General features: G+C 43.4%; 1 protein-coding gene across 1 annotated transcript; it reads left to right on the plus strand.

Moving 5' to 3' along the window:
* Positions 1-1,634: 1,634 nt before the first annotated feature.
* LOC103180124 (NXPE family member 3-like) lies at positions 1,635-15,839 on the plus strand. Its single transcript, XM_042334171.1, has 7 exons — positions 1,635-1,677; positions 4,994-5,150; positions 6,693-7,444; positions 8,412-8,485; positions 9,036-9,266; positions 11,135-11,344; positions 12,942-15,839. The coding sequence occupies exons 2-7, from the start codon at positions 5,055-5,057 to the stop codon at positions 13,538-13,540; spliced, it is 1,962 nt and encodes a 653-aa protein (XP_042190105.1). The 5' UTR covers positions 1,635-1,677; positions 4,994-5,054; the 3' UTR covers positions 13,541-15,839.
* Positions 15,840-16,418: the final 579 nt, after the last annotated feature.

Raw genomic sequence — 16,418 nt, forward strand, 5'->3', positions numbered from 1 at the left:
GCAGTCACTATTCTTTACAGTATGTTCTGTGAAACCTTTGAGACGCCTCGAAGACATGATAAGGCGCGATATCAAATGCAAGGATGATTATTATTATTTGCGAAGACAGAAGCTGCCGAGGAACTTGCGATGGCAGGAAGAACAGAGGTATCATTTCAAAAAGTGGAGAAGAAATAAGGAAAACATCTGTGTGACAAACTTAAATATCGTTAAATTTTTTATTGCCCTAATGGCACATTAAGAACATATAGTATGGTAATGGACCTTCGTCTGATTTTGGGAAACTGGACAGATGGCAACCAAAGCGCCACACCCTTCGACGGGTGACATCAAACAGCGCCACACATCACCATTCCTCTCAGAGCTCATATGTGCCGTGTGCGTCAATCAACGAGTGTCAGTGTTTAGAGAGGATTGTTTTTCTAAAAAAAAAGAAACCCTCCTGCACAACGACATCTAACCGACAAGTGCAGGGGAGGAGGAGGAGGAGGATTTCCCGCCTGAAATAAAAATAACCAATTATCCGAACCGCACGTCCTCCCGGCAGTTCGAGCGCAGAAGGAGAAGTTCCTGCGGGTGTAAAACAATGTATCAGCACCTAACTGACAGGGAGAGCAAGCGACTGGCAGCCACAAACGCCTCGTGCCACAAACGCCTCAAATATTGAGCACTCGTAAGTTTACCTCTCGATTTTAGGTGTTAAATCAGATACATATTGAAAATAACACTAATCTGGTCACTCGATCCTCGGCGGTTTTCGAGGGACGCTGCCGCGCGCCAGTGGCTGCCGCGTTTCGCCCGCAAAATATACAGTCACTGCACTTTGCAGTCTATTCTGTGAAGCGCTTTGAGACGTCTCGAAGACGTGATAAGGCGCCATTTCAAATACGAGGTTTGCTGCTATTGTTGATATTATCATTGTAATTCAGTCCTTAACCCGTTCTCACCACTTAAACGCACGCCGTGTCACGTTAGCGCACAGCGAAAGGATATCAACGAAAAGGAGGAGAGACAAACCCCCCCCTCCACCCCAACCACCCCCGCGCTCCCCACCCCCGGGTTTCAGAAGGAAGATCGATTACAGAAGAAGGCGGGGGCTGGTAGAACAAAAACAATAAACTAGAAACATTCCTGCGACGGAGCAGAGGAGCCCAGAACTAGGCTTCGCCCACAGCGAACGTGGAAATGGGATCGGGGAGCGTTTCGTCATTATTGATCAAATTGGCAATAAGCGATATTAAATAAATCACATGGGGTTCGTTTCCCAGCCGGCCCGGACCCCCACCCTCACCATCGACGGTCGGGCCTCTCTGCCCCCACCCTCTGGAACTCCATCCCAGATTCCCTTCGCCTCGCCCCCAGCCCCTACCCCTCCACCCCTCGATCTCCTTCCAGGCACGTCTCAAGGCACTCCTCTTCGACCGTGCCCTCGGTCACCCTCCTACTCCCACCCTCCCCGGCCCTCCGCCCCCTCTCTTGAATCCCGCCGCGCGCATCCAATTTGCCGTCGCCCGCGGCGACGGAGGAGGCCCGGGCTACGTACGCTCGGCTTTTCGCCTGAGGTCGGCGACGCGCTCAGTGTTGGCTCACCGGCCACTGGTGCGGGCGCGCGCGCGAGCGTGAGCGAGAGCGAGGACGCAAAGAAGAGGCATCCCCGCCGGGCGCTGACGGCAGGAGGTCCGCTCACTGGTGACGGGCGGGTGGGGGGGGCGGGCACCGGGCTTCGTCGATACGAAATTAATCCAGCGCCGAGCGAGGAGAGTTTGAGGCAGGTGGTGGGGTTGGGGTGGGGGGGAGGTGTCGGGGGAGATTGGATCTCGCGCGGATGTCCGAGGTGGAGACCTGATCAGGTGGATCTCGCTCCAGATCTCGCGGCACGTTTGGGAAAGAGTCTTTTTTTTTTTTTGCCCCCGACGTAAACCGGGGCCCAGCGATCCCCTGGAGATAAAATTGGTCGCCCGCTGTGCGGCGGACGCTGACCCTCCGTCAAATCACACAGTCGCTGCGCTTCTTCGCGCAACCTGTGAAGTACTCGGGGAAGTCCTGCCGGCGTCAAAGGCCCCCCCCCCCCAGACGTAAGGATAAGGGATGAGCGGGTTGGGGGGGCGGGTGGGGTGGGGTGGGGGGTGCCGCGACATCTCAAAATGCAGGGACTTGTTGCCCGATGCAGCGGCTTTATTCCCAAACGCCGTTTAACCTTTAACGGTTGTTTGAAGGATTTCCAATCAATTTCCGGGGTCCGATGGTGGTGTTTTAATTTTTTTTCTCTGGCAAAGATTTACAAAGGTGGGGGTTCAGCTGACTCCGGCCCTTCGCTACGCCCCTCGTCCCCCTCCTCCGTGTGCTTTGATCTATCGCCCTGGTGTGTACGCCCGCTTTAAGCGGGTGCTTGGCCCTGCGGCTTTTGCGGTCACATTAAGTCAACAACCAGACGACTGTCCTTTGGCAGCGTTCGTTTTTTTTTTTCTTTTTTTTTTACATTTTCCGAAGTATAAATCCCTCCGCTCCAGAGACACAGCCCATGAGAAACATCTCGCCCCACTGTTTCGTCGAAAACAATTCAGTGATTTTGGAAGCTGGGATCACTGAGGTGCCGACTTCAAGATCGACTTCACGATCTTCACGCTCGTGTTCAAATCCCTTCAACTCTCTGGCACCTCCCTACCTCTCCGACCTCCTCCCTCCCCATTCCACCAACCGGCGCCTCCACTCGACTGGCACCGGGCTCCTGCTCGTCCCTCGGACCCTCCGCCCCACCATCGGAGGTCGCGCTTTCAGCCACTACGCCCCGAAACGCTGGAACACTCTCCCTCAACCCCTCCGCCTTGCCCCCCTCTATCCCCTTTTTCCAAGTCCCGCCTGAAAACCTTCCTCTTCGACCATGCTTGTCCCCCCACTCCAGCCTCGGAGTCGGGGCTCCGACACTGTTAAGCGCTCTGAGACGTTACCCTGCGTGGTGGGTGCTATATAAGTGCAAGTTGTTGACTTTGTACCCCCGGCCTAACGTCCTGATCAGCTCAATTTTTTCAGCACGCCCTTTCTCCCTGATTATAGTACGTTTAATTTCACTGAGGGCTGCTACCAAATCATCCCATTCCGGATCTATGAAGTCCTTCCACTGCCGGCTCTTTACAGATTGGAGGTAGATCTCACAGAGGATACAGTTCAAGATCGTGGTCCTCACCTTCAAAGCCCTCCACGGTCTTGCTCCCCACCCTACTTCTCCGACCTCCGAACCCCTTACCACCCTGTTCGCTCCGTCTGCTCAGCGGGCTCCGGCCTGCTTCACGTCCCCCGCCTCGCTCGCCCCACTTCCGTCAATCTGCTCCCATCTTCTGGAACTCCATCCAGCAGTCCCTCCATCTCGCCCCCTCCCTCGCCACCTTCAAGACCCACCTCAAGACCCTTCTTTTCGACCGTGCTTTCGATCTCCCTACCTCCAACCCCTGCCCACCCACCCCGACCCTCAGCTCGGATCCAAAACTCTGTCTGTCCAGCGCCTTGGGACGTCCTCTTGACGTGAAAGGCACTTTAGAAATATAATTTTGTTGTTGTTGTTGTTCTTGTTGAACAGCTGCTTTATTTGGCAGAGTGGCTAAATTAGCAATAGAAATTGCGGACGTTAACTACCCTTCAATAACTTTTTTTCTCAGGCACGATCTTAAACCTAAAACGCTTTCTGTTTTAGATTTTATCTTAACAGGCATTCTGCCATTCTTGCAGTGGGGATTATATTGCACGCATCCTTGGCCGCGGCTGCAAATTCAAAGCGCTGCTGGTGTTTCTACCGCAAGCCTGTTTAACAGCTCATTATTTAATACTTTTATGAGAGCCTGTTGGTTCTCTTCCTTTTTTGTTTTAATGAGTCAATTAAAACCTCAGTTTCAGAGAGTTGCTACGGCTATCTCTCCACCTCAACCTGAGTTTCTTTTAACTAACAATTGTTTTTCTTGATTTTTTTTCTCAAATTTTAACACCAAGTTAGAAGTTTCAAGCTCCGATAATTCAATTCAATTCAATTCAATTTTCAATTCTCTTTTTTAGCACGGTCTTGATTTTTTTAGCAGACTGCAACCTCGCCAACACTCCCACTGTGAGAACAGCAATTGCTGCCGTCCTGAAGAAAAGTAACTCTGCTGTTTAGATACAGAACTCTGTCTGCTCTCATGTGGGGTATTTGGTCTACAGCTATTCTCTTCTCGGACCCAGTAATAATAATAATAATAATAGTAATAATAATCCTTGCATTTAATATAGCACTTTTCACATCTTCTAGACGTCCCAAAGCGCTTCACAGAATATCACTGCAAAGTGAATTGACTTTTTATATTGTGTCCTTTATATTGAGGACACGTAGCCCCGAACAAGGACAATGTCATCCTGGAAACTCTGCAAGTTCTCCAGGTCACGCAGCACCTTGACCTGGACTTATATCACCCTTCCCTCATCGTCACAAGGTCAAAATTCTAATCGTGAAAGTTCCTTTTGGTGATGGTGTCCCTTAATATTATTGACGGGACACCAAAGTAACTGAAGTGGTTTAAAGAGAAGACCCCACCATCAACTTCTCAGAGTAACTAGGGATGGGCAATAAACACTGTCGCCCACATCCTGAGAAAGAGTAAAATAAATGAACTGTGTCCTTCTGTTTTCTTCCAGATTGTCACATGCAGTCTAATTCAAACTAGTTCACTTTAATTATTACAATCACCTATGTGGCTGTAAATAATGATTAATTATGGATGATTATGTTATGTATGATCATGACTATAAGCGTTGATTAGTCTGATTCACACAAATTGCTGGTCTATTCCTGCTGTCTTAAGGAAGGTTTTTACCAATCATCAGTGACTAAACCACAGGCCAAGACTATATGGTTAGCTGAATATTCTACCTTAGAGACAATTACACCATCCTATAGCACTGACGTGAAATTCTGTAGTTTTAGCGGTAGATTTATTTTGGATTTGGTTTTCTTAATCTTTTTTTCCAGATTTAAGAAGCTGGAAGCAGAGCAGATTGGTTTTGGCAATAGTGATCTCTTGGTTCCCAGTATGGATGAACAGACCACCAGAGCTATATACAGTACTCTTTCTGCGCTGATGGTGCTGATATCTTATATCCTTATTCTAAACATGTATCTTGCAGAGGTACGTGGAATAATATAGCCAATTCTCTTAGAGTTGCGATGTTAACCAAGGCTCATGGTTGCAGTATTAAATCCCTGCAAGATTATCCCTATGTTACCATGTTTCTTCACATATGTGTATGTGATAGTCAGTTAAAGTCAGGTTCCTGGTTTTTTTTAAACACTGAACAACAACAGCAACAAATTACATTTGTATAGCACCTTTCGCTTTGTGAGGATGTCCCAAGGTGCTGGATAGCCAGGGATTTGGACCTGAGCAGAGGGTTAGGATCAGGAGGGGTGGAGGCCAGGGAGGGTAGGGATAGGAGGGTGACCAAGGCGTGGTAGATGAGGAGGGTCTTGAGATGTGCCTTGAAGGAGGCAAGGGAGGGAGCAAGGCGAAGGAACTATATAAGTGCAAGTTGTTGTTGTTGAACCTCCAGCAGCTGTTATGGAGGAATGGGCTGTGTATTACCAGATGCCGGGAAGAGCATGCTAATTTCTGAAGTAACTCCTCTCCAATGGAGTACTGCACTCATTTTCCTTACATTTGGTATGAGCTGATAAAACGTGTCAAAGTGGTTTTAAAGTTTCTGCCAATGCCAATTAAAAGAAATTTTGGATATTCCTTCATGTGTTCCTTGTGATCATCAAGACATGAAACGGGTTAAGGAAGATTACAAATTTTAACCCTAAATGGGGATATGGGGATAGGGTGGGCAATTGGAGTTAGGTCAGAAGATCAGCCATGATCTTATCGAATGGCGGGGCAGGCTCGAGGGGCCGAATGGCCTACTCCTGCTCCTAATTCTTATGTTCTTATGTTCTTAAATTCAATAAGGGAGCCAGACGAGCATGACCTTACTCATGGAAACTCCTCTCCAATGGAGTACTGCACTCATTATCCTTACATTTGGTATGAGCTGATAAAATGTGTCAAAGTGGTTTTAACGTTTCTGCAAGTTGTGGTGACTGTATATTTGTGGGCGAATGCAATTGCCAATTTGCTCACAGCAATGTCCCTTAAACATTCACGATCAAGTGAATGACCAATTTATCTCGGGGATGGTTGGACAGGACACTAGGAGAAATTTTCTTCTCTTTTTGTTCGTGCTGTGAGATCTTTAATGTCCTCTTGAACAGAGAGATGGTACCTCAGTTAACATCTGCACTTAAAGACAGTATTTGTCACAAGGCATTGTTTCCCCAGTACTGTATTACAGTAACAGTCTAGACTAAGAGTGTGAGATATGCAATTCACTTGAGGAGAGCAGTTCCCACGAGTTAGTGTGATGTACACAATATACATTCAGAGGAGTCCACATATAATTTCGGATACTCTCCTCGTCTAAGTTACAGAAAATATAGAATATTAAGTACAGGCTGTTCTATGTAATTGGATCTCTTTAATCTAAGCACGTGAAGAGTCTGTAGAGGTACATGCCGTAACTGGCACCCCAGCTCCTTCTTTGATTCAATAATATTGTTGGAGTGTGTCTGTAGGGGTAGAAAGCAATAAGGGATATTAAATTTAAGATGACATGTTTTTTGTTTCTTTATACAGCATAAATATTCAGTCTCGCAACCAAACTTTTATCCCTCAACCAATCAGCACGTGAATATGAAGAATGTTCCTTGGATACTTAGGCTGATTAACTGTGGGTACAAGAATCGTAGCTTTACCTATGAAGAAAGAAATGAGGAGATGTTCCTGATGAAAATGATTGAATGGCCAAAGCCATTTCAAGCTCGCACACCCTTTCTGGAGAGCACTGACCCATCGCACAGTCATTTTCTTATTTTGAACTCTCAGAACACTTTCCACGTTGGGGATCAGTTACAGGTGATGGTCCACATGCATGATTTTGTAGGACACCCGAAGCAATACGGAGGTGACTATCTCCAGGCCCGGATCCACACCCCAGAGCTCAAAGCGGGTTCAGTGGGAACAGTTAACGATTACCAAAATGGATCGTACAAGATCAATTTTACTTTATTCTGGTCGGGGAAAGTTGAAGTATCCGTTACCTTGGTTTATCCCAGTGAAGCGATTCAAGTATTTGAAAGGTTGCAGGTTGAAAATCCAGATAGGGTGTACTTTGCTGGCACATTCAGATCTGGAAATACCACCGAGATAACTGTATGCAATCTTTGCTTGCCCGACATTGTACCACTCTGTAACTTTACCGACCTCAGAACTGGGGAGCCTTGGTTCTGTTATAAACCACACAATCTACCTTGTAGTACTCGTATAAGCCATTCTATAGGAGGCTATCATAGCAATCTATATAACGAAGAGTATCCCTATTTTGAAAGGTATGTGGCTTAACTTTCTCACTCATTTCATGTTACCTTTTATTCCCAATTGGGTATATGGATATGATATAGAACCATTTCTGCCACTAGAATCTCAGACTATTGCTCTTGAGGTGAGGGAAGTTAAGCGGGGTGTCCTTGGAGCTGAACTGGTTCCAATGTGATATGCCTGCCAAAGGTAGTCTGGTTCCTGACCAAGGCAGGACTACAGTATTTCAGGACACTGCCGATGACAGTTGGAAGGGCAGGCCAGTCACTGGGGCAGGAAGTCATCCCACTCCGCTCCTGTTAACACTGCAAGCCAAAACCCTGATGGGAAGGCGGTCCTAGCTGGACAAGCAGTGGGAAAGCTTGCCAGACAGCAATATCAATGGCAACCTATGCGTTTTAGCTGGTTAGACTAGCAGTTACCCCAACGCATACTTTGGGGTCCTCAAGCCTTGGCTCTTGCCAACCTGCACCTAAAACTTTCCGGAATTGGGTAAGCAGAGAGAGAGTGCGCATTCTATTCCAATAATCTATCTCTGGAAATCCCATGTGTAGGTGGGGTGCGTGGAATTCTCAGTTTGGTTTGGATACTCTTAAGCACGGTGGTGGGTTTCCCCATGTGTCAGACACTCGACTGACCAAAAAAATGGAATTAGCGAGGCCATGAACTACCAGGTCATATTTCCGCCCTTCTTACTGTGATAGTGTAGTCATGTTTTCCTGACTGTGCATAATATATTGCTGGCCAATGATAGGCTTATTGTTACAACTAACTTACAATTGATGTTGGTTGCTGCTTGAATTGTCCGTTTAAGGATAAGCCGTTTTTGAATCACTTCCATTAATCATTTTAAATAAGCGTTGATCGCTTTTGAGGAATGGGATGAGCAGTAAGATTGCCCATTGTGAATTTCTTGAATTAAATATTGATGTTTTACTTTGAAAAAAATGTTAACAATAAGATGATCACTTTTTTTAGTATAGCCAAAATCATGGAGCCCATATTACCCAAAGGTCCAGGTTATGTAACTGTGGAGGCTTTGTCTCATTCAGGTAAGAAAAGTACAAATTGTCGGGATTATGTTGAGTTTGAAAGCTTGATATAGTAGAAGGAATATAACTAAAGTTGATAAGAGTAATCTTCTCATACTGCACATAAATTGTGGTTTCCTTTTCAAAAGAGTGGAACCTAATGCTTTAAGTTGTTATTCATTGTGTTATTTAATTAACTTTTTGGGTGTTGTCTTCCATTACAGTTAATTCTTTAAAAAAAAGTTACTTGAATCAACATCTATTTGTGAGACACTGCTGTGTGCAATTGGCTGCCGCGTATCACTCACAAAATATACAGTCAATTCACTTCACAGTATATTCTGTGAAGCACCTTGAGATATCTGAAAGATGTGATTAGGTGCTATGTCAAATGCAAGGATTGTTATTATTATAGAGCAAGAATGATTTTGTGTTCTTTGTGAAAAGATCATTTACAGTGATAACAGTTATTACAACAGTGATACGACCAATATAATCAATTTAGTGAAAGCCAAAGGCAATGCAGTATTTTCAATAGTTCTTAATTGATTATTTGCACCCATTTTATCAGCAGAACCAGCTGTGGTAAGGTTGGAAATGGAAAGGAAGGTCCAGGACCAGGAGGGAAAACCTAGAGATGCCCATGGAATGGAGCCGCAAAATCCATATCTCCAATCACCACAGCAAGAATCGACATCCTCAGTGACACATTTCAGTGCAGTCACAGCGGTTGCAGCCAGTGTACCTTCGGAGGGATTGCAGAATGCCTCAGGGTTCAGTGGTAAGGAAAAGGAAGTAATGGGTGAGTTTTATTTATCTCTTTCTCGGGTTGTCGGTGATACAGGTCCCCAAGACTCAGCTCTTGCCAACCTGCGCCTAATACATTCCGGAATTAGGTAAGCAGGAAGTGTCCCTCCAGGGAGAGAGTGCTCATTCTATTCCAACAATCTATCTCTGGGATTTCCATCTCTAGTTGGGAGGCATGGTTTGGATGTTCTTAAGCATGGTAAGGGGTTTCTACATATGTCAGACACCTGGCTGACCCAAAAAACATTGCTGATACTGTTTATTGCCATCCCAAGTTGCCTTGAGTAGGAGGTGCTGAGCCTTCATTAAATTGCTGCTGTCCTTGTAACAATGGTGCTCCCACAATGGTGTTAGATCAGGATTTCCAGGACTTTATCTCAGCGCTGATGATGTATAGACTGAATGATCAAAAGTGTGGAGAGAAATCATACATATATGGAATCCAGTGAGCAGTCTGCATGCTCTGGATTATCAATACACGTCTCCAATGTGCTAGCTGTATTGTAGGCTATGAACATTACCAGTGAAGACCCAGTGCAGGATTTGGACGACTGCAATTGGGAATTCCATCCATTCTATGAATCTTGTATCAGCAGTTCGATTTTTCAAGAGTGCATAATCTTTCAGACATGCGCTTATAACAAACAACAGCATTTGCAGGAGATTGTCACTAGCTGCTGTATCTGTTGAAGTAAGTTTCCGTAATCAGTAGTGCCCCTTTTGCCTCGAATAATAATAATCCTTGCATTTGAATAGTGGAACAATAGCACCTTTCGGCCCTGAGGAATGTCTATCAGGCGAAGAGTCTAATGCAATGTAAGGCCTTCACCCTTCTGTTGGGATCTCAACTCCCAGTGTTTGAGTCAAAAGACCAGACAATAAAGTTTTGTGGCTAACTCAATTTATTCAAATATAAGCACAGTAAGAATACGTATTATTATTATTATTATTATTACTACCCGGTTCTGGAGCAGTCAGCATGCTTTGGCCCTTCGCCTCTGTGTGACTGATTCCCTGCCGATTCTGCTGCTTTATGTCAACAATCTTTCAACTTTATACCTTTTTCTTCATCCAATCAATTATCAGGCACGTAGGCCTTTCACAACTGGGCAAAGAGTGAAGCACGCTGTTACTTCTGTTTATCCCAAGAACTGGGCGTTTTGACTACAAAACAGCTTGTATCCTCCCAAAGCCAATGGTTGTCTTCAACATTTCATGTTGACCATCTCTTCTTAACCAGACAAAAACAACTTGTGTTATTAACAAATGTTGAGTGATGGTTTGAGTACAAAATAATGTTATCCGCCATTTTGATTGATATAAACAAGATTAACAACTTAACGTTTACAATTTTATGCGGCCCTGCCTTAAAGCATTTCATTACATATATCATATTCTAACACTTTCTCCTTCTGCAGTCCCATTGGGATGAATTATCTCAACGAGGAAGAGGGTGGAATTTTGGAATTTCCTGATTGGTATTGCTCAGGTTCAAATTAGCTGCTGACAGAATATTTTCGACAGGACTGTTTGTAATATTTTTCTGCTTTTATGTACAACAACATGTATTTATATAACGCCCTACACGTATGGTTGCTGCTCAGAGTGCTTCACAGTGGCGGAGCCTGACACTGAGCTGGGTGGGGTGGGGTGGGTTGGGGGTTGCTTTGGGGGAGAAGTGACTATATGCACTGTCGAAAAGAAAGGTCTTCAGGCGTGATCTGAAAATGAGAAGGAGGAGACGACGTGGAGGGATTGAGGGAGAGAGTTCCAAAATTTCGGGCCGTAGTGTACTTGTACTTTCTTCACAAATGGCCCCATTTTTAAAGTTGTTTTCAGCTCTGCTTCTCTTTTTATTTTCAGGTGCAAATCTCGGACCCTGTGTCCGTGGCAAGTCTCTGACTTCGCCGTCAGGTTTTTACTATAAGGACCAGTGGATGTCAACAACCTGCAATATTCGCCACTTCAACACTCCTGCAAACATTACAAACTGTTTATGGGATAAAGTGGTTCATTTTTTGGGAGATTCTACTATACGACAGTGGTTCGAATATCTGATTGAATTTCTGCCAGGTTAGATGTAGCATTCTGTATCCAATCCGTTTTGGTATTTTGGGGGATCACTTTTCCAGGGGTAATAATTCCTTTTATGACTGAATTCACGACTGATTGTGGGACACTGCTGTGCGCAATTGGCTGCTGCGTTTCGCCCACAAAATATACAGTGAATTCACTTTCCAGTATATTCTGTGAAGCGCTTTGAGACGTCTCAAAGACATGATAAGGCGTCATATCAAATGCAAGGATATACAATACTGACTGTGTATTTTGTAGGTGAAATATAAAATTAATTTGGTGCCCCCCAATTTCAGAGTTTACAATGATACTCCAGCCACACCCTCGCATGAGTTCCTAACTTTCTGCTCCAGTTTATTTACCTTTATTGATTCAGCAGAATGAAGTACATTTTAAGATAAATCATTCGCAAGGGTGAGTATAAGCTTATCAGATAAGCAGCAAATAGGGCTCAGCTTTCATGACATTTCTCACATATCTGCTCACTGAATAGTTTGGCTCTTATTCGCAAGTTAGAGCCAATTTTCTTTTGAAATGAAACCTTTGTAAGAGATAGTTCGGCAGTACCATGACTAATCTCCCTGGAGGAGGAGGGAGCACAGGTTTAGGATTTTTATGTTTAAATTCCTCCATGGTCTCACCCCCACCCTATCTCTGCAACCTCTTCAAACCCTCCCTTCGCTCAGCTGGGCTTTCAGCCTGTCTGCTCCCACTCTCTGGAACTCCATCCTGGCGTTCCTCTAACTCCCTCCTTCCTTCCCTCCCTCCCTCCCTCCCTCACCTTGTTCAATGTCCATCTCAAGACCTACCTCTTTGACTGAGCTTCCGATCATCTTTCCGTCCCCACTGCCTCCTACTCCCTTTTAGGGTGCCAAGCCAGGATTATTAAGTGCCATAGGATGTCCTGCCAAGATGAAATATGTATACACACATATGCAATACCTTTGTTGTAGTGATTCCACTACAGCTAAGCTGTTGCTGCGTATGTCTTTGATTCAGGTTGTACGTAATTGGATACAACAACAACAAGATTACATTCGTATAGCGCCTTTCACGTCGGGAGGACGTCCCAAGGCGCTGATACTCACACATGCATCACCAAATGTAACAATTTTCGACTGGTGCAGCTCACGTTGTTGTTCATAAGGCACACACATGCAGCTCAGTCCAAATCTGGATTCAACAACCCTACTGTAAAGCTATGCTGGAGAAGCTCTGCATTGTTGGAGGGGGCCATCTTTTGGATGGGATGTTAAAAACTGATACTCCCATCTACCTGTTCAGGTGGACCTGAAAGATCCCAGGGCACTATTCGAAAAGAGAAGGAAGTTTCTCCTGGTGTCCTGGCCAACAATCTCCCAGATAAAGTGGTTAGTCACTTGTCTGTTTGTGGGATATTGCAATGTGCAAAATTGTCTTCCACATTTGCCTGCAAAATGCACAGTCATTCACAAATACATTTTACAATCACATTATGGGAAGTGCTTTGAAATAACCTTCCTGGTGTGAAAGGTGCTGTATTCAAATGCAAGGATTATATTTTTATATAACAAGTTAAGATATAACATGATTAAACATGTATCTTTGATTTTAGGTCTTCGCCAGTTTGATCTTGGCAATGACAAAAAAATTGGCCCACACCTTGCTGTGGATATAGAAAACAACATCATAGTGACATTTCGATTGCATGGTCCACCACTCCGAAGCACTGATTTATCAACCCATGAAATGCAGTATATTGCAAATGAACTGGATAGAATGAAAGGAGGAAATAAAACAATTATAGCAATCACCATATGGGCACATTTAAGCAATTATCCAGTTGAAGTTTATATCCGAAGGCTGCAGATTATTCGGAAATCAATTCTACAATTACTAAGCAGGAATCCAGACACTCAAGTTGTAATAAAGTCTGCCAATGTCCGTGAAGTGGAATATAAGAGCAGCATTTTCCTTAATGACTGGATCTCGTTTCAGTTTGACTTAGTGTTGAAAAAAATGTTCAAGGGTGTCAATGTGGCATTTGTGGATGCGTGGGAGATGACTGTAGCACATTACCTGCCACATGATATACACCCACAGAGAATTATTGTAAAGAATGAAGTAGATGCGTTTCTCTCGTACGTGTGCCCTTGTGATCAGGTTAAAAATGCTGTTTCTGGTCACCTACAACCAATGTTTTCGCAAGCTTAAAAATAATAATGAGAAATAAGCTGAGGAGAACGGTGCAGGAGATGGAGTAGCATAAAGTAGCCAAACAAACCATTCAAACTTGGAATTCAATTGTGAGGCATGTGATGGTGACCGTAAGGATTGCTCAGATCAAGTTAAATGGTTACCTCAAGAAGTAGCACTCAAACACTGTGATCCGAAACTCCAACGTCAAGTGCTGAAACCTTTTGGGAGAGTCTTTAGCTAACAACTGGCTCAATTAGATTTTGATAAGGTGATTTAATTTCCTCCTTTTAACCTGAACATGTTCTTCATGCTCCATATGTTTGGAAGAATTTCCATTCATTCTTGACAGATTTATCCAGGAGCGGGGTCCCACAGTCACTAAGAGACATGATACCCCACATGTTATGAAGTGTACTTTAAACTTTATCCCCAAAGTTTGCCTGTCTAAAATTGTAGATTAGGTTTTGGTTGTGTGCTTGCAATTTCTTTACATTTTCATTCAAACTAAAAGTGAAATGATTCTCATGATTGCAGTACCTATTGAATTTGAAGTTAATCTCATTTGAACTAAGACAGTATGTACTTACATGAGGTACTGCAATAGTGTAGAATTACAGCTTGGTGAATTCCTGATATCCTTGTGTTGGGAAAATACTACTCAATGGGAAGAAGGATATTTTAACAACAGATGGGTGAATTACATTGGACCATTATTCTGCTCCTCCAAACAATTATCTTAAGGGTGACACCAGGAAGGTTGGGTGCACAATCTTTTGGTCATTGAATTCAAAGAAGTGAAAAGGAGATAGCTGGTCCAGATCCAGGAATTGGAAGTGAAATAGAAGTATTTGAAGCTATGTGGAAATGGTTATTTAAAAATATATTTGTACTGTATTTGTGCTTTTTTTTCCAAACTCAGTTTATTAAGGCATTCTTTTATGCAAAAGTTTGGAAAATAAATTAGAAATGTAAATTTAAGTTTGACGGGAGAAAGCCATTCTCTGAATAGATTTTGCTTGAAATTCTCATCTCCCCAAGATTTATGCAGACTGTAACAAGCAGCAGGGTGAGTGAAACTCTTTACAGTTTTCAATGGTTAAATGGAACCAGAAATGCAGTGTAGCATTCAGAACAGGATGGAAAAATAATAATCGAATCCTGGTGGTAATGAAATTGCAAAGTGCTGACACTCAACCAGTTGAAGATTGAGGAGATTGCATTTGAACAGAGATCACCTGATTGTCATCGGGATTCAATATTTGCTAATCCTTTATTAATCCTGTCGTGAATGTCCCATGTTTGACCCAACTGTTACATAAAAAATTGATGAGATATGACAAATGTTTTCCCACTCTAGATATATCAATGTGTGGTGTGTTCACAGGTTATAACAATGGGAATTTATGGTTAAACAAGGACATGTGTCCTTATTAAATGTTTGTTTGTATTTTGCTGTTGGACTTATTGCCTTTTGTTCTGTAAATAAATGAAATGTTTCCAATGGAAAATGAAGATTAAGAGCCATGACCAACATATGACTATCCTCCTACAAGGACCCATGCTTGTAAACGGACTGTTTGAATTGAGCCAATCTTCTGTGGTGGTGGCCATAATCCAGTTACTGAGCCAGGCAGATTTTCAGTACTCCAGAGCACATAAACTCTCCGAACCAATATAAACTGAGACTCAAATTACAGAAGTAGAGGCTTCTCAGCTGTTGCTGCTCGAGTCTGCTCTCAGATGACTAGCCGGGTGAATAGATTCACACTCTCTGTAGGAGCGTGTCGATATAGTAATATTACTCAATCCAAAAGTTTGGAAAATAAATTAGAAATGTAAATTTAAGTTTGACGGGAGAAAGCCATTCTCTGAATAGATTTTGCTTGAAATTCTCATCTCCCCAAGATTTATGCAGACTGTAACAAGCAGCAGGGTGAGTGAAACTCTTTACAGTTTTCAATGGTTAAATGGAACCAGAAATGCAGTGTAGCATTCAGAACAGGATGGAAAAATAATAATCGAATCCTGGTGGTAATGAAATTGCAAAGTGCTGACACTCAACCAGTTGAAGATTGAGGAGATTGCATTTGAACAGAGATCACCTGATTGTCATCGGGATTCAATATTTGCTAATCCTTTATTAATCCTGTTGTGAATGTCCCATGTTTGACCCAACTGTTACATAAAAAATTGATGAGATATGACAAATGTTTTCCCACTCTAGATATATCAATGTGTGGTGTGTTCACAGGTTATAACAATGGGAATTTATGGTTAAACAAGGACATGTGTCCTTATTAAATGTTTGTTTGTATTTTGCTGTTGGACTTATTGCCTTTTGTTCTGTAAATAAATGAAATGTTTCCAATGGAAAATGAAGATTAAGAGCCATGACCAACATATGACTATCCTCCTACAAGGACCCATGCTTGTAAACGGACTGTTTGAATTGAGCCAATCTTCTGTGGTGGTGGCCATAATCCAGTTACTGAGCCAGGCAGATTTTCAGTACTCCAGAGCACATAAACTCTCCGAACCAATATAAACTGAGACTCAAATTACAGAAGTAGAGGCTTCTCAGCTGTTGCTGCTCGAGTCTGCTCTCAGATGACTAGCCGGGTGAATAGATTCACACTCTCTGTAGGAGCGTGTCGATATAGTAATATTACTCAATCCAAAAGTTTGGAAAATAAATTAGAAATGTAAATTTAAGTTTGAAGGGAGAAAGCCATTCTCTGAATAGATTTTGCTTGAAATTCTCATCTCCCCAAGTCACATAAGTGTGTTAGTAGCTTCTTTATTTTGACTTTCCAAACTCTCAATAAAGCACCACTGTACATCACACACCCTTTGTCCCACTCCCAATGTCCTTTTATACTTCCTCTCATTGGCT

Source organism: Callorhinchus milii, unplaced genomic scaffold, assembly GCF_018977255.1.
Source record: "Callorhinchus milii isolate IMCB2004 unplaced genomic scaffold, IMCB_Cmil_1.0 Scaffold4, whole genome shotgun sequence".
NCBI lineage: Eukaryota > Metazoa > Chordata > Chondrichthyes > Chimaeriformes > Callorhinchidae > Callorhinchus > Callorhinchus milii.